The 20,648-nt window shown below is 40.6% G+C and overlaps 1 protein-coding gene and 1 long non-coding RNA gene across 5 annotated transcripts; one reads left to right on the top strand and one right to left on the bottom strand.

Moving 5' to 3' along the window:
* Nucleotides 1-1,976: 1,976 nt before the first annotated feature.
* Nucleotides 1,977-13,577, bottom strand: LOC148367038 (uncharacterized). Of its 4 annotated transcripts, none has more exons than XR_015850257.1 (7): nt 13,345-13,577; nt 11,221-11,436; nt 10,962-11,112; nt 9,669-9,938; nt 5,114-5,246; nt 4,427-4,653; nt 1,977-2,583 (listed from the first exon to the last, which is right to left on the bottom strand). It is a non-coding gene; the product is annotated as an uncharacterized LOC148367038 (long non-coding RNA). The 4 variants fall into 4 exon arrangements; XR_015850258.1 differs by having other exon boundaries at nt 11,316-11,436; XR_015850255.1 differs by having other exon boundaries at nt 10,962-11,436.
* On the top strand, nt 5,865-20,159 carry dpep1 (dipeptidase 1). Its single transcript, XM_088333836.1, has 10 exons — nt 5,865-5,980; nt 6,051-6,177; nt 8,032-8,164; nt 8,230-8,380; nt 8,453-8,522; nt 9,694-9,870; nt 11,852-11,936; nt 13,210-13,285; nt 13,354-13,489; nt 18,882-20,159. Exons 1-10 carry the CDS (start codon nt 5,865-5,867, stop codon nt 19,059-19,061), a joined length of 1,251 nt encoding a protein of 416 aa, XP_088189962.1. The 3' UTR covers nt 19,062-20,159.
* The last annotated feature ends 489 nt before the right edge of the window (nt 20,160-20,648 follow it).

Raw genomic sequence — 20,648 nt, 5'->3', positions numbered from 1 at the left:
TAGGTAGAAAGAACGAGCTCCAAACTATGACACGTGCTCTCTTGGAAAGAATCGACTGGGGTTAACAGATCACACCCAAAGCTTTAGGACTATACTTGGGGTCTAGGCCCCCGGTCTCAGCAATAGTCAACTGGGGATAGTTTTTTGAGGTCTAAATAGTGCAGTACATGAATTTGCTCTCTCAGCCTGCTTGTATATTAAACTAGGAATAATGGCTCACAACTAAAACCATGCAGGGCTCTCTCAGCAATAGTTGACAGGAGAGAATGGATCCCGTGCAAAAAGGGGCAGGACACAAACTTCCCCTCTTAGCCCCTGCTCTCAGTAACAGTAGACTGGGTAGAACAGCTCACAGCTGAAACGGCGCCGAACACCACATTGTTATTTCAGTCCCCGCTTTTAGCAAATGTTGACTGGGGGTAATGGCTCATGGCCAAAACAATAGAACACAAATTTGCTTTCCCAGAAATAGTTAACATGAAATAATGGATTGCATCCAAAACAGTACAGGACACACATGTGCTCTCTTGGACCGCACTCTCAGTAATAATGGTCTGGGGATAATAAATTGTGCCCAAAACATTACGGGAGAGTTTGCTCTCTCTGCCTCCGCTCTCAGCAATAATCGATCGGGGATACTTGACTGCAGCCAAAAGACTGCAATTTATTTTAGGTGGGCCACAATAGGTGAGTGAGTGATAGGTGACACATTTCAGCTACCAGAAGCGTAAAAAGAAAATGTGCTCTGCCGGCCCCTACTCTCAGCAATAGCCAACAGGGGCTAATGGATTGCGGCCACTATAGTGCATTTTATTTTATGCAGGCCGGAATTGCACACCTCTTGACAAAAGTACCTCCAGCTGGCCCCTGCTTGCAGCAATATTTGGATGGGGAGAATTGATCGCGGCTGTATGAGTGAGGAAATATAGTCATCTAAAACAGAGACCCAAAAGAAAGGCACTGTGCTGGCCCCAGCTTGCAGCAATATGGAGATGGGGAGAATGGATTGCGGCTGTATGAACACAGTCCATTTTAGGCAGAAATACTGTAATGTAAAAGAAAAAAGAAAAAAAAAAAAGACCAGAAAGAAAGGCTCTGTGCTGGCCCCTGCTTGCAGCAATATGGGAATGGGGGAATGGATTGCGGCTGTATGAGTGCAGTTCATTTTAGGCAGGAATACGGTAATGTAAAAAAAAGACCAGAAAGAAAGACCCTGTGCTGGCCCCTGCTTGCAGCAATATGGGGATGGGGAGAATGGATCGCAGCAGTATGAGTGCAGTTCATTTTAGGCAGACATAGAGTAATGTAAAAAAAAAAGAAAGACCAGAAAGAAAGGCACTGTGCTGGCCCCTGCCTGCAGCAATTTTGGATAGGGAATAATGAATCACGACCGCACAAGTGCAGTTAACTTTTTGGTAGATAGAACAGAAAAAAAGAGCCACCAGACCCGACAAAAATGCGCTCGCAGCAAAAGATGAACGGAGATAACAAATTGTGGAGTATTTTTGAATCTGCGATGCACTCAGTGGTGAAGTACTGTACAAGAAGTTTACTTAGAACAGAAAATTACAAAACAAAACATTTGTGTGACATTGTCGAATACTCAGCTAATTATTACATGCTGAATTTCTAATGGACGCCTGGGATTTACGAGTACATTTTAAAACTCCGATCCATCTTTCCAATGCACGTAACTCATTTGAATTCGTTCATATAGAAGCTTGATTAAATCTTGATCAAAGTTGACCCGCAGGCAGCAAACGTCTGAGTCGGGATCTTGTGACGAATAAATGGAAAGTCTGGGGACGATTTGACGAGGATCGCGAATCGTGAGGGCAAAACGGACAATTCTCTCCGTCTAATTTTCTTTGGCGCTCCTTCAGACACTCTTGTCGGTAATTGCTTTTGTTTAGCATGCAGGCGGGCTTGCCACAACAAAGCTTTTTTGGGGGAAGGTCCTCGGTTTAAAGGGGCCTCACGGGACTGCTGACACACTTGATCCACTCGAACCCTGATCAGGACTTCAGAGTATCTTTTCATGCTGCTTAAATCCAAATCTGCCCCAAATCCTGTTCAAATAATTTAAGTTTTCCTGTTTATTGATTGGTTTTTATAGTTTGCCATCCGTACTCTGCAGTAGGTGTTCTTTCGTTTGCGTAAAGGTTACCCAAAAAAATATTTTGCAGTCTATTTTGGTTATCTGTTGCTAGAACAAAAAAGGGGAAAAAAGGGAAAGAAAGGAGCAGCTGGCTTTTAAAGAAGTCTTCTTTTAGCAGCCTGGCATGAGGTTGGACTCGCCTCAGCGACGACCTCTAAAATATGAATACCGCTGTCAGGGCCATTACCTTCCAGCAGTCTCCGAGTGGGTCCGTTAGTCCTGCGGGCCGCCCGATGCTGACAGTTTGCTTCTGCCGTTGAAAGCAGAATTATGTCGCCGGATGTAAATAACGCCAACTCTCGTCTTCCAGAGGCTTCCCATTCAGAAAACCATGAGGTCGCTACCTTTGACGCTATGTTGTCATGGCGTCATGTCGGTTTCTTCATCCGAGAGAAATGTTTCCGCCACAAATTCCTGTACGGTAGCTGCAAAGGATATGACATTACGATCCATTATTTTTTACCAAGAAAGGCAATGAAACACTTAATTCCAATAAAGTAAGATGTTGTCCCTCCAAACACAGCCAGGACGGCGTCAATTACCTGAACAGGAAAAAGAGATCTGGCAAGGTGGATACAGCAAGGCCATAGGCCATTGGGTGGTTTGGGTGTCTCACGCCCCTTCTGTGTTAATTTTTTCTCATGCTTATATAAGCTGACCCCTTTATTTCAGTGTTGTATGTTATAGATATAATTTTGGCTTATAAGCAAGCATACGCTGTATGTGTAATCTCCGTGCATATGATTAAATAACAGTAAACATGTAAATAAAACAATTCTGAGCAGAAACCGCTAGCCATCCCGCCGAGAATTAAACACATGGTTTTGGCTGTGACACATTATCCCCAGTTGATTAAGGCTGATAGTGGGGTCCTAGAGCACAAATTTGTGTCATGTGTTGCAGCTCTTTTCCATTCTTCCTGCCTATGATGTACAGCACCTGTACAGCCATGAGCCATGATACCCAATCCCATATTGCTATGAGCAGGCATTTTTGTTGGGAGGCCTGCCACCTAAAAATGAAGTCCACAGGTTTGGCCGTGATCCGTTATCACAGGTCAACTATTGCTGAGAGCAGGGGCCGGCATAGCGCCTTTCTTGGTTTCGGGACACTGAAGCATGCAATTGTGGCTACCCCGAAATTAAATGCACTGTTTTGGCCATGTTCCATTATCCCCAATCGATAATGGCTGAGAGCAGGTGCTCAGAGTGCAAATTTGTGTCCCAATCCCATATTGCTATGAGCGAGCACCAGCCACAAGGCATTTTCATCGGGAGGCTTGCCCCCTAAAATGAAATGCGCAGTTATGGCTGTGATCCATTATCACAGGTCACCTATTGCTGAGAGCAGGGCAGAACAGAACTCCCTTTTTTTTCAGTTCAGGCCGCAATTGTGGCCTGCCTAAAATCACCTGCAAATATTTGGCCGCAAGCCGTTATCCCTGATCAACTATTATGGAGTGTGAAGGCCGAAATAGCTTATTTGTGTCTTTTTCTATTCTCCTCTTTTATATTCCATTATTTTCCCCTAAAATGAACAGCACCTGAGCAGCCAATATACATTATCCCCTGTTAAATATTAATGAAGGCAGGGGCTGGCTGAGCGCATTTTTCTTCAATTCAGGCTGCTGAAGCATGCCATTGTGGCTGACTCAAAATGAGCTCCAGTGTTTTGACCACGATCCATTATTCCCAGTTGATTATTGCTTAAATGGAGGGGCAGGGAGAGCAAATTTGCGTCAGGCACAAGTGGTTCTTGTTTTCAGTTCTTTCTGCCAAAAATAATGGCACTCGTGCATTTTTCAATCCATAACCCCGTTCAACTATTGCTGCGAGCGGCTGACAGAGCGTATGATAAAAATGGGCAGAGAGGACTTCACGGAATTATATTGCGGGGGTTTCTGTTCCCTATTAACCACAATAAATGAGGATTCACAGTATGTCAGCGAACCTCCAAATCAAATTTTCATTGTGAATCTTGTTAGGAAATGCTTTATATATCAGTTGAAAATGTGCGCATTTTTTTATTGTCCATCTCTAAACACGGGAAAAATCACATGGCACATACATGTTGCTTGGTTACATGACTACTGCATGCTCTTTCTCTCTGTGAAGAAACAAGGATGCCATGGGGAGCTTACACTCAACCTTCATGCTCCAAGTGTTTACTACAGTTGAGGTCAAGCAAAAAAAAATGTGAATAAAAATGGGCTCGTTTCCATGAGAGAAATTCTAATGTAATTTTTTTTCAGATCCAATCGCAGATTACCTCTCCCTCTCTTCTTCATCTCACCAGGAGGCTAATCAATCACTTGTGACTTGAGCTTGACCCGATTGTGATGGGGAAAAAAATGGTGCCCGGGTGCTCGCTGCTTGATGGGAAGAAGCTTTTGTTCTGTGCACCAACTCTTTTGAGTGCAAGGATGCGTCGTCTTCCACCTTCTATGCCATTTTTCTGTGAGGCCGTCAATGCTTCCATACAGTTCTCCGCTTCACCTGAAAGAACGGAGGTAGAGAGGTAGACTGGAAACAGACCATTTTCTATTGTGTTATCTTGACACATACTGTAAATTGTCAGTCTCTCTGTCCTTCTCTCTCTTTTGCTGTTTGGCTATCCGTAATTGACTCTCGCTTTCCCTTCAATTTTAGACTAACCAAAATGGCACACCTGCTGATAAAATTCCCTTCTGGCTTACCCAGATCACAGCTAGATGAGATTTGGCATGATCAAATGTATTTGTCCAGCTCTTTGACAGGTAATAAATTGCCTGTCAAAGAGCTGCATAAATAATTCAGGATAATTCATAATTCAGGAAAATCCCCTCTTTTTTCCCACCCAACAAAAGAAAACACGCAGAAACATACACAGACACTCACAATGGATAAAATACAGTAAAAAAAAAAAAAAATAAAAAAAATCGAAATAAAATATGATTATGGCAAGGTACAGACTAACCATCTATGGAAGAGGACTTGAGGGAGGCTTATCCACACTGATAGGGATGGGAGCAGATGGCTTTAGGATTTCAGCCATTGAACCACACCCTACCAGGGTGCGCCCTAGAGGAAACACTGGATATAAACAACCACTGCTGAAAGAAAAACAAATAAAATGTGAAATAAAAAGTAAAGTGTGTTACAGTAAAAGGTTAGAAGTTAAACAAATCAAACTAAATAAAAAGGATCCTCTAATATCAAGGGTCCACAGACCTGATTTCTGTAAGATCATTCCATCGGTCAGGACCGAAGTGGCTAATGTGTTGTGACCGCACAAGTGCAGTTCATTTTAGGCAGAAATACAATTAAGGCAAAAAAAGATCCGCTAGGCCTGACAAAGGTTTTCTCTGTCATTCCCCATTGCACTTGTATGTGACTGGGGATTATGCATTCCAGCTGCACGGGTGCAGTTCACTTTTTGGTTGGCCTCTGCGCCTAACAAAAAGGCCCCCGCTCGCAGAAATATGCAAATACCTTTCAACCCTAAGGACAGGAAGTGCCAACTACCGAGGGATTACAGTAAACAGATTTGCGTGCTTCTGAAGGCCGTTTACAACCACAGCTCTGCTTGAATATTAACGGCTGTTTATTGTTTTACTATCCACTTTATGACAAGAAAGTCATGACCTGAACATGCTCGGGGATGAGTTTTACATTCATCTCACACTTCAACCTTAAAATACTTTCCATAAAATCACAAGAGAGGAAAAATGTCACCGGCCACCGTTTTGCTTTTTTGCGCCGCTTGTTGGTCAGTCTCTTTGGGCGACGACTCGCACATGAACCGAGCACTGAAGCTGATGTCGGAGACGCCGCTCATTGACGGGTGATTGCAAATTTCTCCAACTGGTCCCGGGACATATTAAGATTTTGGTTTTTTTGGTCTTATTTTGAAGGCACAACGACCTGCCTTGGCAACTGCGCAAACAATTCAACAACCAGCTGAACAAAGTGGACCTCAACACTCTGGAAACGACACACACTAACATTCCTAAGATAAAGAAGGGTCGGCTCGGTGCACAGGTGCGATTTGCTTCTAAAATATTTTGGTGCAAGGAAAGATTTAGGCTTGTTTGATGGTGCTTCATCCTGAAAATGATTAAATAATTTGACTTTGAATCCCGTTATAGCACTTTCGTGCTTGGTGTTCCACAGGGCTCAATCTTGGGGGGACGGCCTGGCTTTTTTCTTTTTAATCCAATTCTTTGCAGTATAGCTGTTCCTAGGACTGCACTCTTCTGGACTGATGTTGTTCCTGGATTTTTTTGCAGCCACTGGGGTCACTGTCCCAAGTGACCCGACTACCGCGGGGACCATGCTGGCCCTGACATTTCAAATCTGTTCCAGCTGCTCTTTCAACCCTTGGTACTACTCCAGTTTGTCATGTTCCTTCTTCCTGATGTTTGCGTCAGCTGGGATCACCATATCTATTATCACCATCCTCTTCTGCTCTTTGTCTACCACCACTATGTCCAGTTGGTTAGCCAGGAGCTTCTTATCAGTCTAGAAGCTTAAGTCCCACAGGATCTTGGCCTTGTTGTTCTCCTTCTGTGGTATGGGCCACAGGAATTTGGGTACTTCTATGCCATACTGGTTGCGGATGTTCCTGTATACTGTCCAAGATAGTTGATTGTTCCTCTTCCTGCACGCTGATCCAGCTGGCATCTTACACTAGGCCACGATGTACTGGACTATTTCAGGAGCGTCTTTGCACAGTTTGCATCCTGGCCTCTATGGCTAATGTACATATTGCCTTTTCTTGTGCGGCCATGATCAGTCACCTATGTTGCCGTCTGGTATGTCGGTCCCGTCGGTTTTATTTATCTTGACTCTCTTTGCCACTATCCGGGCAAACTTCTCTAATAACATCCATATGTCATTGCAGGATGGTGGTGTTGAACAGTAAGTATTTCTCACTCACTCCTGGCCAATATATGGAAAAAAAATTCATAGAGGAATATTTTTGCCATATGATCATGTGCGCCCTATTGTCTAGAAAATACGGTATTTTTATTTCTTATATGGTTACAATATAATTTTTCATATCTGCAAAATAAGATTCTGACGTATTTAAGGGTTTATGTTGTTTAACAACTATCAATGAAAACGTTATTTTTTTCGTGCTTACAGAATTTGCACCCAAAAGCGACCTAAAAAGTCTTTCTGATAAGTTTACAGTTTAGTACACAGTCAATATAAGGACATAAGTCATCAATAAATTTAGCTTGCAAGGAGAACAGAAGAGCTCTGTACAAAAATCCCCAAAATGCAAAAAATTCCAACCTGTTCTAACAACTCACGTCATTTAGATGGACCAATAATTAACAGTTTGGTCTTTTCGGGCTTGAGGCGCAACAAGTTAAGTGACATCCATCGTTTTCTGTCAGTGAGGCTGGCCTCCAAATATCCGCAGTTTAGTTGGGCAGATTCCTCCATCGGAAGAAATAGTTGAGTATCTTCTGCGGAGCAGTGGAAACTGATATACTTGCAAATAATATCACCTAATGGAAGCACGTAAATGCAGAAAAGAAGGGGGCCAAGTACTGAACCCTGCGGAACACCACAGGTAACACTAAAAGGCTCAGATGTCGTTTCACCATATTTTACACAATGCGCCCTGAGAGGTAGGATCTGAACTATGAGAGGACGATTCCTGAGAAACCAATCCAATAGTAAAAACAAAATTCCATCATTTATTGTAAGCAAGCAGAATAAATAAAAAATAAAAACATTAATTTATTCATCTATCACTTTCTAATATACGTATTGAGTAAGTGTAACTTATTTTGTCCTTCGTAGTCGACTTTAAAAAAAGATGACTGAAAAATGCAGAGTGGTAGCACAAATTGATATCCTCCATTTTGTTTTTTGTTTCAGTTCTGGTCTGCTTACGTGCCATGTGATTCTCAGTACAAAGACGCCGTCCGACAAACGCTTGAACAGATCGACGTCGTTCACAGAATGTGCCGCAAATATCCCGAAACGTTTTCCTTTGCCACCAGCAGCCAAGGTCAGCTCACGCATTGTATTCATTTATCCGATTCTTTGAGCTACGTCGAAAATTGCCTTTTGCAGACATTATGGAGGCGTTCAAAAGCAACAAAACAGCCAGTCTTGTTGGCGTCGAGGGGGGCCACTCCATCGACAGCAGTTTGGGCACTTTACGGGTTTTCTACCACTTGGGGGTCCGCTACCTTACGCTCACGCATTCCTGCAACACACCCTGGTAGGACAAGCCCAACACAAGAATGTTTTATTAATGTATATATATTTTTTATTTACACATTTCTTTAATGAGGGCTGACAACTGGCTGGTGGACACTGGATCAGAACCATCTGAACACAACGGCTTGTCGCCTTTTGGCAAGGTCAGTCTCAAAAATCCAGACCATAAGTTGCAGCTTTTTCCCCAAGCCTTTAACCCTGCGGCTTGAGGATGATGCGGCTAATTTATGCATTTTTTCTAAGTTGAATGTGACTTCCCGCTTTGTGCATGAATAAAACTAGCTTGAACGGAACCTCATCATGGAAAAGGTGTCAATCGAAAGGGGAGCGCTAACTACCATTGTGAGAATAATTTTACGAGTCTGATTATTTGTAAACAGAAACACCGTGGTGAAACGAAAGGATTGCAAGAAGCAACGTCCAATGAAGCAGATTTTTTTAGAGCAGATTTCTATTAATCTTTCTGCATTACCAGGTGTTTTGGAATAAATATTTTACCCGGTTGGATTCTATGAATTGTCCTTAATGTAGCAAAGCCATGTTCGCAGACATTCGAAGAAGTTGAAGACTGCCAGGGAATGTAATGGTGAGCTATGCTGGCTTTGTAGTATTCGGTATCTTGTTTCAGACTGATAGTGATGTTTAAGTGATGGGTTTATTTTGAAATGGTCATATCTTGAATTCCGAGAGTTTAAACTTTCCAATGATATGTGGCATGACATATTTTAGTGATTGGTGACATCAAACAGACACATATTTGTTTATCAAAAGTCCGGCGACCCCCCGGAGGGCCATCGCAACGTTAAGGGATTAAGGTACTGTATATTATTAAAACTCTTTCTGTGTACTGTCTTTCTTTGTACATATCTCATGTTTCAATATAGTCAGGTCCAGCTTATGTATTGACAAAATGTTTTTCTTTAAAATTGTACTGGATGCTTATAATCAGGTGCGCCTTATAGTCCGTATTTTATGGTGTATATATATTTATACAGTTAACTTTTGCATTTTATTATCTAACAAAAAAGACAATTTTAGGCTGTTTTTATCATAATTATGAAATAACCCAAAGGGCTAGTGGCTTCTTTATTCAATGATCATGAGAGTACCAAACAAAGAATATCATATCAGAACAGTATCAATTGTTCTACCCTGTATTTGCTTGGATCAGACCAATAACAAAAATCTCAGTATCGCCTACTTCTAACATATAGTCCAGAAAATAAATTATCTGCATGAATAGTTAGGGCTAATGAATTGCAGGGTGGAACATTTGCTCATTTCCCCACCTTCTGTCTTCTTTGTTTCCTCCAGCAATTGATTGCAGAAATGAACCGTTTAGGGATGCTGATCGACTTGTCTCACGTGACGGTTCGAGTAATGCATCAGGTCCTCAACATGTCCAAGGCGCCCGTCATCTTCAGCCATTCATCCGCCTTTTCCGTATGTCCTCATAAGAGGAACGTTCCCGATGATGTCCTCAAAAGAGTGGTGAGCGTTGTCTTTATTGTTCTCCACTCGTGTTCACTTCGGGCCGTGTGTTTTAGCGGCAGGTCCAACTTGGGGACAGAAGAGGGTTGCAGTGTTTAGTGAAATTCCCGTCAGCGGCCCAAAAAACAAAACAAGAGTTGGTCCACGGTTCTGCACAATTTAAAAGGACAATGTGTAATATTTGACCACTAGATGTCACTGCACTGGGTAGCGCAAGCAATAATGACTACTAAAAAGAACAAGGAAGAATGCAAACTACCAATACCCAGACTCGACCACTTTTCTTACGTTTTTGCACAAATTTTCTCAAGAAAAAAAGGGAAAAAGAATACAAAAGAAAACTAAAAAGTAAAGAAAAAAAGAAGAAAACAAGAAAGAGAAAGTAAAAGGGGAACAAAAAATGAAAACGATTGAAAGAAATAAAACAGGAAAAAAAAAAAAGAAGAATGAAATGATCTGCATTTATATAGCGCTTTTCAAGTCAATGCGCTTTACGATGTGCTCCACATTTCCCAATAGCGGCCTTGCAGCCATGTAAGGCACTAACCTGCTTATTGGGGATATTAGGGGTTCAGTGTCTTACACAAGGACACTTTAACATGTAACGGACAAGCCGGGATTCGAACTGGGATCCCTTGATCCCAAGACGAGCGCTCTACCTCGTGAGCTACTGCCACCCCAAATTGCATTTCAAAGTTGATTGGAGAAGCTGGGGATTGAACCCAGGACCTTACACATGCGAAGAAAATAAAATTAAATAAGAGAGAAAAAAGGGAAAAGTAAGAGAAAAAACAGCAGCAGCAAGATGGCCGACAAACATGTCAGCCCCCTCTACGTGAGGCTTATGTTATGTAAAACAAAAACGAATTTTTCGACCTACAACCCCCAAGTTAAACAGTTTGAATGGGCTAGGACCTAGGTAATGCTAACCCGCCTAACCACCTCTTCCGTGAGTCACTGTCCCCACCAGTGCAATGTGCTGTAGCCCTGACTCAGCCACAGCCTCTGCTGCCTTCTACCTCTGCCCTGTTCTTACATAAACCCCAGCCTGGGAGTCTTCTTTATTGCAGCACTTCCCTTTCACGGCTCACCTTAAACTTCTCATTCAGGCTAGCGATGGGGAGCTTAAGCTTGTTGTTCTGGCCACACATGGCGATGCTCCTCATGCTTTGAAGTAGGCCCATTCATTTCCATAGAAACCTGCTGACTTTCCCGTTGAAGCCCGATGGTAGGGATTGGAACCTTATAGATAAAAAAGGATCAGAGAATTCATGGGAGGAGGCCATGTTGGCTCAAGGTAGGTAGCATGGATGGCTGCTGTGTCTTGTAGGCTGCAGTCAAACGCTTTACCCAGGCTCCTGGTTTCTCAGTGATTGGTGGTATTTGGGTGACCGTTTCTTTCTTCAACACGAGGGATCGTGATTTTGCAGGTTAAAAGCACATACCGGCCCTTTAGGATCCACCTACTGCCAGGGACATGAGGTGTTCACCGTCAGATCATCCATGAAAGCACCGATGGGCAGCTGGCGGACACTAGATTTGGGGATGGGCCTTTGCATTGTGTCTCTGCAGAATTCACAAGCATGTTTATGGCAAATGTGAATAGTATCACTGAAATTGTGCATCCAGTGATAAGACCCTTCTTCAGCCGGTGCCAAATTGACGTTATAGACCCAGCATAGAATCTCAGACTGAAGCTGTTGTATGGTTTTTAGGCTGCTTTCCGAAGGGTCTTCACTGATTTCTTGGTGATTGATGGTATTTCGGTGGCGCCAAGAGTAGAGTTGACACTTTAAGAAATTTCCAATTCAAATATAATGTAAAACAATATGTCAAACTTTAGTTTGAGTTCTTTCAATGTTATTAATGTGGTAATGACACACTTAGGATCAGATTTGAATGAAAATGGAGTGCTGAATCAAAAATTTGTTTGCCGCCCTTTTTTTTGTGGCTTTGACATGATTAAATGTTGTTTGTCTAGAACGAAACTGGAGGAATCGTAATGATCAACTTCTACAACGACTACGTGACCTGTTCTCCCACTGCCAGGCTCTCTAATGTTGCCGGTAACACATACCAGTACAAATTTTTCCAATACAATAATCCCTTGCTGAACTGTAGTTTCAACATCAAGGTTTTGCTACAAAGAGGATATTCATTGTGCATTCTAATTGGCCAAACAGTTGGTTCGCCCCTTTTCTGCTTGTGTCTCTCTGCGCGTCAATGATGTTGCGGTCTGTGTTGTACAGTATACATCCGTAGAACAGCTTGACAAACCGACATTATGTATACACAAATCATTTTTAACTTCAAGTTTCTCTAAAAGAAATCAAGTCAACAAAACACCCTGGAGCCATAAAGCAGCATTAGACAGAATAAGATGCTTTCTATCACCCAAAAACTTCTCGACCTGCTAAACTTGCTTTGGCGCCATATGCGGCTCTTTGACGCTCCCCAGTGGCTTTCTGGCACTTTTCAAAAATGTTTGATAGTGGAAAAATATCTGGTTTCTGTAAAAGGACAAAGAGGACACATTCTATACCTTTTTTCGATGAATAGAGGTAGCAACAGTCTGTTTTTCCATCAAAAAAGGCTCTCAACAGTTTGGTTTGCTGACCGGTAAAGTAACTGCAGTTTTCCATAGTATCCACATGATTGCGACAAAGTATCATGTGAAGTAAAGTGGATCGTGTCCTGAAAAGTGGAGTGTGTTGTTTGAGGTGTCCTTAAAAGTCATAAGTAAAATACTTTTTCTATTAAGTATGTGTTAACAATGTCCAACTGAGTTCAAAGAGCCTTTATAAATACATATATTTTTTACACTTTGCCTATCTTCTTTTATCTTACTTTTATCAACGCTGTTTGGGACACGTAACACAATAGGGAGCAGGAATGGAAGGACGAAGGGGAGTTGATGAATGATTTCAGCCAGGAGATGGCGTCATTTTTATTCCGGAAAGCACCTTTAATACAGTTGTGCAAATAAAGTGGCAGGATTATTTTTAAAATGATAATTTTACAGTACAGGAGTTATTTGTAAAAAAATAAAATAAAAAATAAACGTAAACAGGTACGGAACATTTATTTGTCAAACATATACTTGAGCCTGTAAATTAGGTTTGTTATTTGGTTTCAATGTACAATAGATTCATCAAGATGAATAAATAAGATACATAAATCAATGGATGTTTCTTCTTTGAGGGTTTTGACTATGGCAGGACCTTTTAGCAAAAAAACGAGGGATTACTGTATATAATACGATAACTACTGAAAATGTGCACACTAGCTAACTGTTAGCCTTCCTAATGATTCAATTACCGATCAATTGTTTTGCACCAGATCATTTTGACCACATAAAAAAAGTCGGCGGATCCGGTATTATCGGTTTCGGAGGCGATTACGACGGCGTTCAAAGGTAAGGTAAGGTAAAGTGCACATTGTCTGGAACTTCAAAACCGGGCCCGCAATTCTCACCTGTTCCAGAGTCCCCGAGGGTCTTGAGGACGTGTCCAAGGTTCCCAGCCTGGTGGCAGAGCTGCTGAGGAGAGGCTGGTCCGATGGGGAGGTCAAGGACGCCCTGGGAAACAATTTGCTTCGTGTGCTCAGACGGGCAGAGGAGGTAAGCAGTTGTTTTAAAACTTTGTTGTAACGTTGTAAACGTGTGACTGTATATACAGTGGGGCAAATGAGTATTTAGTCAACAACCAACTGTGCTTGAAAACATGGGTAAACCCCAATCACGAGAGACAGAATGTAGAAGTGTTTGATTTTAAAGAATTTATTTCCAAATAAAATTCCTAAATGAGTATTTGGTCACCTACAAACAAGCAAGATTTCTGGCTGTCAAAAATGTCTGACTTCTCTCACAAGATCGGACGAGGATCCTCTCATTACCTGTATTAATTAATTAATGGCACCTTTTTTAACTCATTATTGGTATAAAAGACAACTGTCCACAACTTGAGTCAGTCACACCCCAAACTCCACAACAGCCAGACCAAAGGATGTCCAGGAGAGCAGAGACAAAATTGTGGTCCTTGACCAGGCTGGGAAGACTTAATCTGCAATAGGTGAAATGCTTGGTGTAAGGAAAAAAATCAACTGCGGATGTAATTACTCGAAAACGGAACACATACAGGTCCACTCATAATCTCCCGCCATCTGGGGCTCCATTAAAGATCTCACCCCTTGGCGTCAAAATGAAAACAAGAACGGTGAGCAAAAATCCCAGAACCACACGGCGTACCTAGTGAATGACCTTCAGGGAGCTGGGACCATAATCACAAAGGCTACTATCAGTAATACAAAGTGCTGCCAGGGACTCAAATCCTCCACTTCCAGTCATGTCCCCCTGCTGAAGCCAGTACCCAGGCCCGTCTGTGGTTCTCTAGAGAGTATTTGGAATAGACAGGGATGTGTTATGGTCAGATGAAACAAAAATAGCACTTTTTGGTAGAAACACAAGTTTCCGTATTTGGAGGACAAAGAATATTGAATTGTATCCGGAGAACGCATGCGAGGGACACATCATGCTTTGGAGCTGTTTTTCTGTAAAAGGACCAGGACGACTGATCTGTGTAAAGGAAAGAATGAATGGGGCCATGTTTTTAGTGAAAATCTACTTCCAACAGGAAGAGCATTGAAGACGTGGCTGGTCTTTCAGGACGACAATGATCCCAAACACACAGTTGGGAGGCAGAAAAGGTGTGGCTTTGTACAAAGCATTTCAAGGTCCTAGGGTGGCCTCGCCAGTCTCCAGATCTCAATCCCATAGAAAGTCTGTGGAGGGAGTTGAAAGTCTGTGTTACTCAATGACAGCCCAAAATATCACTGCTCTAGAGATTTGCATGGAAGAATGGGCCATAATACCAACAAAAGTGTGTGAAAAGGTACATAAAAACTTAAAAATAGCTCCATGATTTTATTTTCACAATAAAAAAATAAAAATATCAATGCAACCAACATAACTTAAACAAACTTAAAAAAATGTTTTTAAATTGCACGGAAATTCTAACAAAGCTGCCAAATAGAAAAGTGTGGGCACTCCTGTTTTAGAGCCAGATTAACAAAATAATGTTATGGTAAGAGAGCTAATCAGTTCCACTTTATTGTGTTTTTTTGTTTTTTCTCAGTCATAAACACACACTTCTAATTGACAAACTAATTAGGTAATATGTCAGTCTCCACCTGAGCATTCCTCTCTGAAACAAGTTAACAACACTTTTTATGCCATTTCTTGAACACAAACATGCTTTTATATCACCGACACGAATGTCAGGGCAAGTTAACAGAGCTATCGCTCCAATGTTTCTGCTTTAGAGGCTCCGGTCGCTTATCCAATTTGAAGGCGCAGGAAGGGGAGGGGAGTGGAGGGAAGAGGGTTTGTAGGGGCTGGAGAGAGTCTCAGGTGGCTGTATCTGTGACTTAATTGTAATAATTGCAAAAAACTGATACTGATTCCAGTCAAATATCAGTGGCAATACTCTGCTTGTCCGATAATTGGTCGACTTCTACTCTGTTTACGATAAAACTACTAAGTAAATGATAATGTAGCCATCTATCTGAACGTTAGGTCGCAGTGGACAAGGGTGACACTAAATCAAGACATTTTCAAGAGTAATTTGTTTTGTTTTTAACCATTTCCTACATATTATCATTATATTTTTAACATTTTTGTCTGGCGGGCCCCACAGGCCATAGTGTGCCAACACCTGTTAAATATTTTCTACATTGTTCTAGGGGGGTGTTCTAATTTTTTACTGTTGGAGGGGAGTCAGGCCTCGAGTTTGCAGGAATCAATCCAGACAAAGGAATGGAGTGAAACTGGCGTTTGTGTTTTGTTGTTGTCATACTCCGCTGTTATTTCCCCCCCCTCTGGTATATAAATGTTTGACAGCCATTTTGAAAGTGCACTTGTGAAACCATCACATCACTTAGTTCTGTAATCCCAAACGAGGATCATTCTTTTTCCTACGTCTTATTGTAACAAAAATTTCGGAACTGCTCCTCCAGCCGCTTATTTTCACCCGTTTGGTCTCGCAACCTGGTTGTTGATTCAACATGCCAAGAAAAAAAAACTTCAAAATTGGATAAACTGTTGTTGACGACTTAAATATGCTGAGCCGTGCAAAACATCCGACATTAAAAAGCATAAAAGTCTTATCGAGTCACAGGAAGCGCCAACAAATTGGCCTGTTAAACTATTTGCGTAACACAAGAGGCACTCCATGCAATTTTCACAATCAGGTGATGTCGTTTACACCGTTTACTCATAAAAATAAGAAGATAAAAACATAAACAAGCATTTTATGTTCTCTAAATGCTCACTAAGCATATTTCACTGGCATCAGAAAAAAATATCACAATGACATTGAAAAAAAAACTTTAGGCTGCCCTTTAAATATTTATAGAATTTTGTAATTAATGACAATAGCAGTGTCTGAAATTCGTGACAAAAAGTTACCGGACACCAGAGGAGACAACTCTGCAAAATTGCCTGCCCCGCCATAGAGTTGCCTTTTCACTACTTGAAACACAATAAGACGACTCATTGCAAAAAAAAAAAAACATTGTTGCAGGGTACAAGGGATTGATAAACAGAATATATAACAGAACTTTCAAATCAAATTTATTATAAATCTACTTCTAACATTCATTGCATGTATCACTGTTTTCCATCTACCATCAGTATGTACCTGTATTTACTCATCTTAATTGATGCAATTTTTGCGTTGCTGTCATCTGCTACAAACCACGTGAACTTCTCTTTCCATAATGCTTTTAATGTACGTTCACGTTTTGTAGCGTCACAAATTTTGTTAGCTTCTTTTGAATCTTCTGGGGCTGAGGTATTTGTTTGATTCCTAACCACTTCTCCATCTATATTGTGTACTCTATGCGTCTACTTTGGAAAACGATATGCAAATGCACGACCTTATAACGTTATAAATAATAATTATAAAGTCCGGAAGCACGAAGTTATTCGATGCAGGCTTCTGATCTGCTGCCGAGTATGCGAATTGCCAAACGAACCGAAATTTTCAAACCGAACGAAGATTTCGAAATCGGAATAAAGCAAACATTTGATTTGAAAAAAAATCTTTCGTTTTTTTTCTTCCTTTCTTGAAAAAGTTGTCGGCAACCCAGGCGGAGACTTTTTGTAAGTTATATGCCCGACGTGAAAAATGCACGCCCTGGGCGTCCGGGCAGACGTTATTTCAGACACTGACAATAGAGACAATTCTTTTAAATGACCTAATCAATAATAACAATTCCATTAGAAAAATATACTTTCTGTTGGCAAATATTTACTTTTCTTTTTAAAGATTTTATTTGAAATGTCAAATGAGGTATTAATTTAAAATATTTTAAGCTGAAAAATACTCAATACTTAAAAAGTTATTAAAAATAATATTTTTTAATTATTAACACATGTTTTAATATTAAAATATTGTACTTCAATCGGGGCGACACGGCGAATGGGTGGTTCAGAGGTTCAGTGTTCAAGTCCAGCAACCGGTGCAGATAATGGTACTTCAATCTTTCAAATGAACAACATCGTCTTAAGTGCTAATTTTGTTTTAATATTTTATTTTTGGGAAAGATTTATAAACTAATCTTAATTTTTCCACTGACAAATAACTGTTTTCGTTTGAAAGATTGATGCACAAAATATAAATGTATTTTTATTTGTAAACATTGTTAAAAATATTTTAAAAATGATCAAAAGAAATGTTACATATTGATCATAAAAATGCTGTTCAATATGTAATATGAAATTTTTAAAAAACATGTTTCATTTGCAGATCATTTAGTTCAGTTGAATGATTATTTTTGATATCATTTCTTTAGATAATTTTGATAAAATGATAAAAAAAAAAAGTGAAATTTGTTTTTCTTAGATATTATATTTCATTTAATCCATTAAAGAAATAAAATTCACTTCGATTTTTTGTATAATATTTCATTGAAAATAATGAAAAAAATGTAAAAACTCCAAAATCATCTATAAAAAAATGTGTTTATTGCCCATTTAATAGAAAAACAATTATAAAATATTGTCAATTAAATAGTGTAATATTTAAAATGTGCAGATTATCCAAAGGTAGACTATTTTGCGTCATCTGGATGAGAAAAATAAATACAACTGTATTTTGCTTGATTTACTTAAATCAAGTTATGTACCGTATTTCCCGCACCATAAGGCGCACCGTGTTACAAGGCGCACCTTCAATAAATGATATATTTTAAAACCTTTTCCATACATAAGGCGCACCGCATTATAAGGCGCACCGCATTATAAGGCGCTACAGTAGAGGCTGTAGTTACGTTATGCAACCATTAGATGGTGCCGCACTAAAGGGAATATCAACCAAACAGTCAGATAGGTCAGTCAAACTTTATTAATGGATAACAAACAAGCTTTCCACAACTCCATTCACTCCCAAAATGAATACACAGCTGTTTTATTATTTTCTCTGAGGAAAAGCATTTAAAAAAAAAAGAGAATCGTTGTTTAATATTTCCAAGTATGCACAGCGCACTACTTCTTCTACGCGAAAAATGGAGTCGGTGGCTGCTTACCGTAAGTTGCGAGACCTGTCGCGGCTCAATATCGATCCATATATAAGGCGCACCGGATTATAAGGCGCTTAGTCAGCTTTTAAAAAACAAAAACAAAAAAAAAAGATTTTAGGTGTGCCTTATAGTGCGGAAAATACGGTAATAGTTACATATTCAATTCCTTCGAACGCTGAAAAAAAAACATTGTTTTTCAATAGAAAAGGGATAGGTTGCACAAAGAAAGATAATGTATGAATTAAAAAAAATGTTTGATATAGCTCATAGTAAATAATTAAAGATTTTTATTTTTGTAATTTTGCGATAATTTAGAAAAGTAAAATTAAAAATTTTTATTATTCATGTAAATTAATAATTTGATTAACTACTCTTATGCATTATAATGCATTTTTGATGTTTTTTATAATTTTTCCCTCCACGTTTGATTTCAGATCCGCGACAGTTTGAGCAAGCTGAACCCGGACGACGTTCCGATTTTATTGGACGAGGTGAAAAACCCGTGCAGGACCAATTACGGTTACTCGAACGGCGGCCATCTTGGCTCTCCCAGCATCGCAACTCTTTTCTTAATGCTGACCTTTCAGAATCTTATTCTGAGAAACATTTCATAAAAAATGGCTTGTTTTCTACTGGAATTTTTTTAAGGGAGTCATTCGTTTTCCACTTCAGTAAACTTGGATTTTTGTAACATAGAACAAATGACCTTTTTGATTGAATGATTGCTGAAAAATGCTTATGAAATGAAAAAGAATAATGGGTTCCAAAGTGGGAATTGTGAGGTGAAATTAACATATAGTAGGGGATGAAAAACAAATTTGTTCAAGACTCCTGCCACCACAGGTACGTTAAAATTGTGTATAATTAACAACGATAACAAAATGTAATAGTGTAATTCACACCTGGTTAGCTGCCTGATTTACGCATATATGGTTGTGGGTTTGATCCCCAGTATCTCCATCTATTTTCTGTGCCACTTTTCCTCACTATCCTAGCCATCTTCAGGCAGTGGGCAGGGGAAACCCTGAACTGCTAGCCAGCCAGTTGCAGGGCACACAGAGACAGACAACTCACTTGCTCATTCACACCTAAGGACAATCTGGACCTGCCAATTGACCTGACATGCATGTCTTTGGAATGTGGGAAGAAATTGGAGTGCCCAGAAGAAACCCATGCAGGCACAGGGAGAACATGCAAACTCCAAACGAGGAGGCTGCGGTAGCCAGACTTGAACCATGGACCTCCGCCCCTGAGCGCTAAGCACCCAGCTGCCGTGATCCCCATTCCAGCCAGTACAAACTTTAAGGGCCAAATGTTGAAGCCATGATTAGCGGATCTTGGTTGGAGCATGGGTTAGGGTTTAGTTCTGAGCTGGGGTTTTAGTTGGAGCTCGGTTTAGGGTTGTGTCGAGAGATAGGGTTAGGATTTTTGCTGGGGTTATAATTAGTTTTTGAGTAAGTTAGGTTCCATCACTGGTATCTCAACTGGTTAACACCTGTAACCTGGCCATGACTACTATTGACAATTTTCGTGCAACGTCACGCGCATAAGCAGAAGTAGACAATCGGCCATACTGATTGGGTCCGACAAACTCGGTTTGATCAGGTCCACATTAATTTTGTTGGATATTCAAATGAGAACGGCACGTGCAAGATGTTTTTTGTGTTGGCTTTTTTCGAGGTACAGATTAAAATCGATCGAATATGTTGGTACGCATGGGCTCAGCGGCTCTTTTTGTTTTGTTTGGACTCTATTCATGCATACATCGCAATACACCACTACACCTGACAGGAGCTTGGGACTTTGGTTAAAGACATCGATACAACATTACTGACGAGACCACCGGGTGCTTGGTGGATTGTTATCGGGTCCAGCAGGTGACGGAGGCGGGTCGAGAGAGGAAACAAAAGTTAATGCTGCGGCTACATGACAACTCTTCACGACTACAACAGCCAGCAAGACACTCGCTACTTGCACTGAAAGGAGAAGCCCTTCGATTTTTTTGTAATGTTGTATACAGTGGGACCTCGCTACTTCGCGGTTCCATGTCCGCGGGTTCAGAGCTTCGCGGGTCTAAAAAATAATAATAAAAAAAAGATTTAAAAAACAAAACAAAAAAATCTAAGCATTTTTGAAGGGGCGTCGCTACTTTGCAGATTTTCACTTTTCGCGGGTGATTTTGGTCCCCATTAACAGAGCCT

This window comes from Urocampus carinirostris, chromosome 4 (assembly GCF_059441175.1).
Source record: "Urocampus carinirostris isolate Australia breed hairy pipefish chromosome 4, RoL_Ucar_1.0, whole genome shotgun sequence".
NCBI classification, from domain to species: Eukaryota; Metazoa; Chordata; class Actinopteri; order Syngnathiformes; family Syngnathidae; genus Urocampus; species Urocampus carinirostris.
This window is presented reverse-complemented; position numbering and strand designations above follow the sequence as displayed.

What these genes read in the sequence shown, in the direction of transcription:
- dpep1 (XM_088333836.1), top strand. Translation starts at nt 5,865, where the DNA reads ATGTCACCGGCCACCGTTTTGCTTTTTTGCGCCGCTTGTTGGTCAGTC. An exon ending in CATTCCTGCAACACACCCTG is followed by an intron (nt 8,381 to 8,452) that starts GTAGGACAAGCC and finishes TTCTTTAATGAG; the next exon opens with GGCTGACAACTGGCTGGTGG. An exon ending in CAGGCTCTCTAATGTTGCCG is followed by an intron (nt 11,937 to 13,209) that starts GTAACACATACC and finishes GTTTTGCACCAG; the next exon opens with ATCATTTTGACCACATAAAA.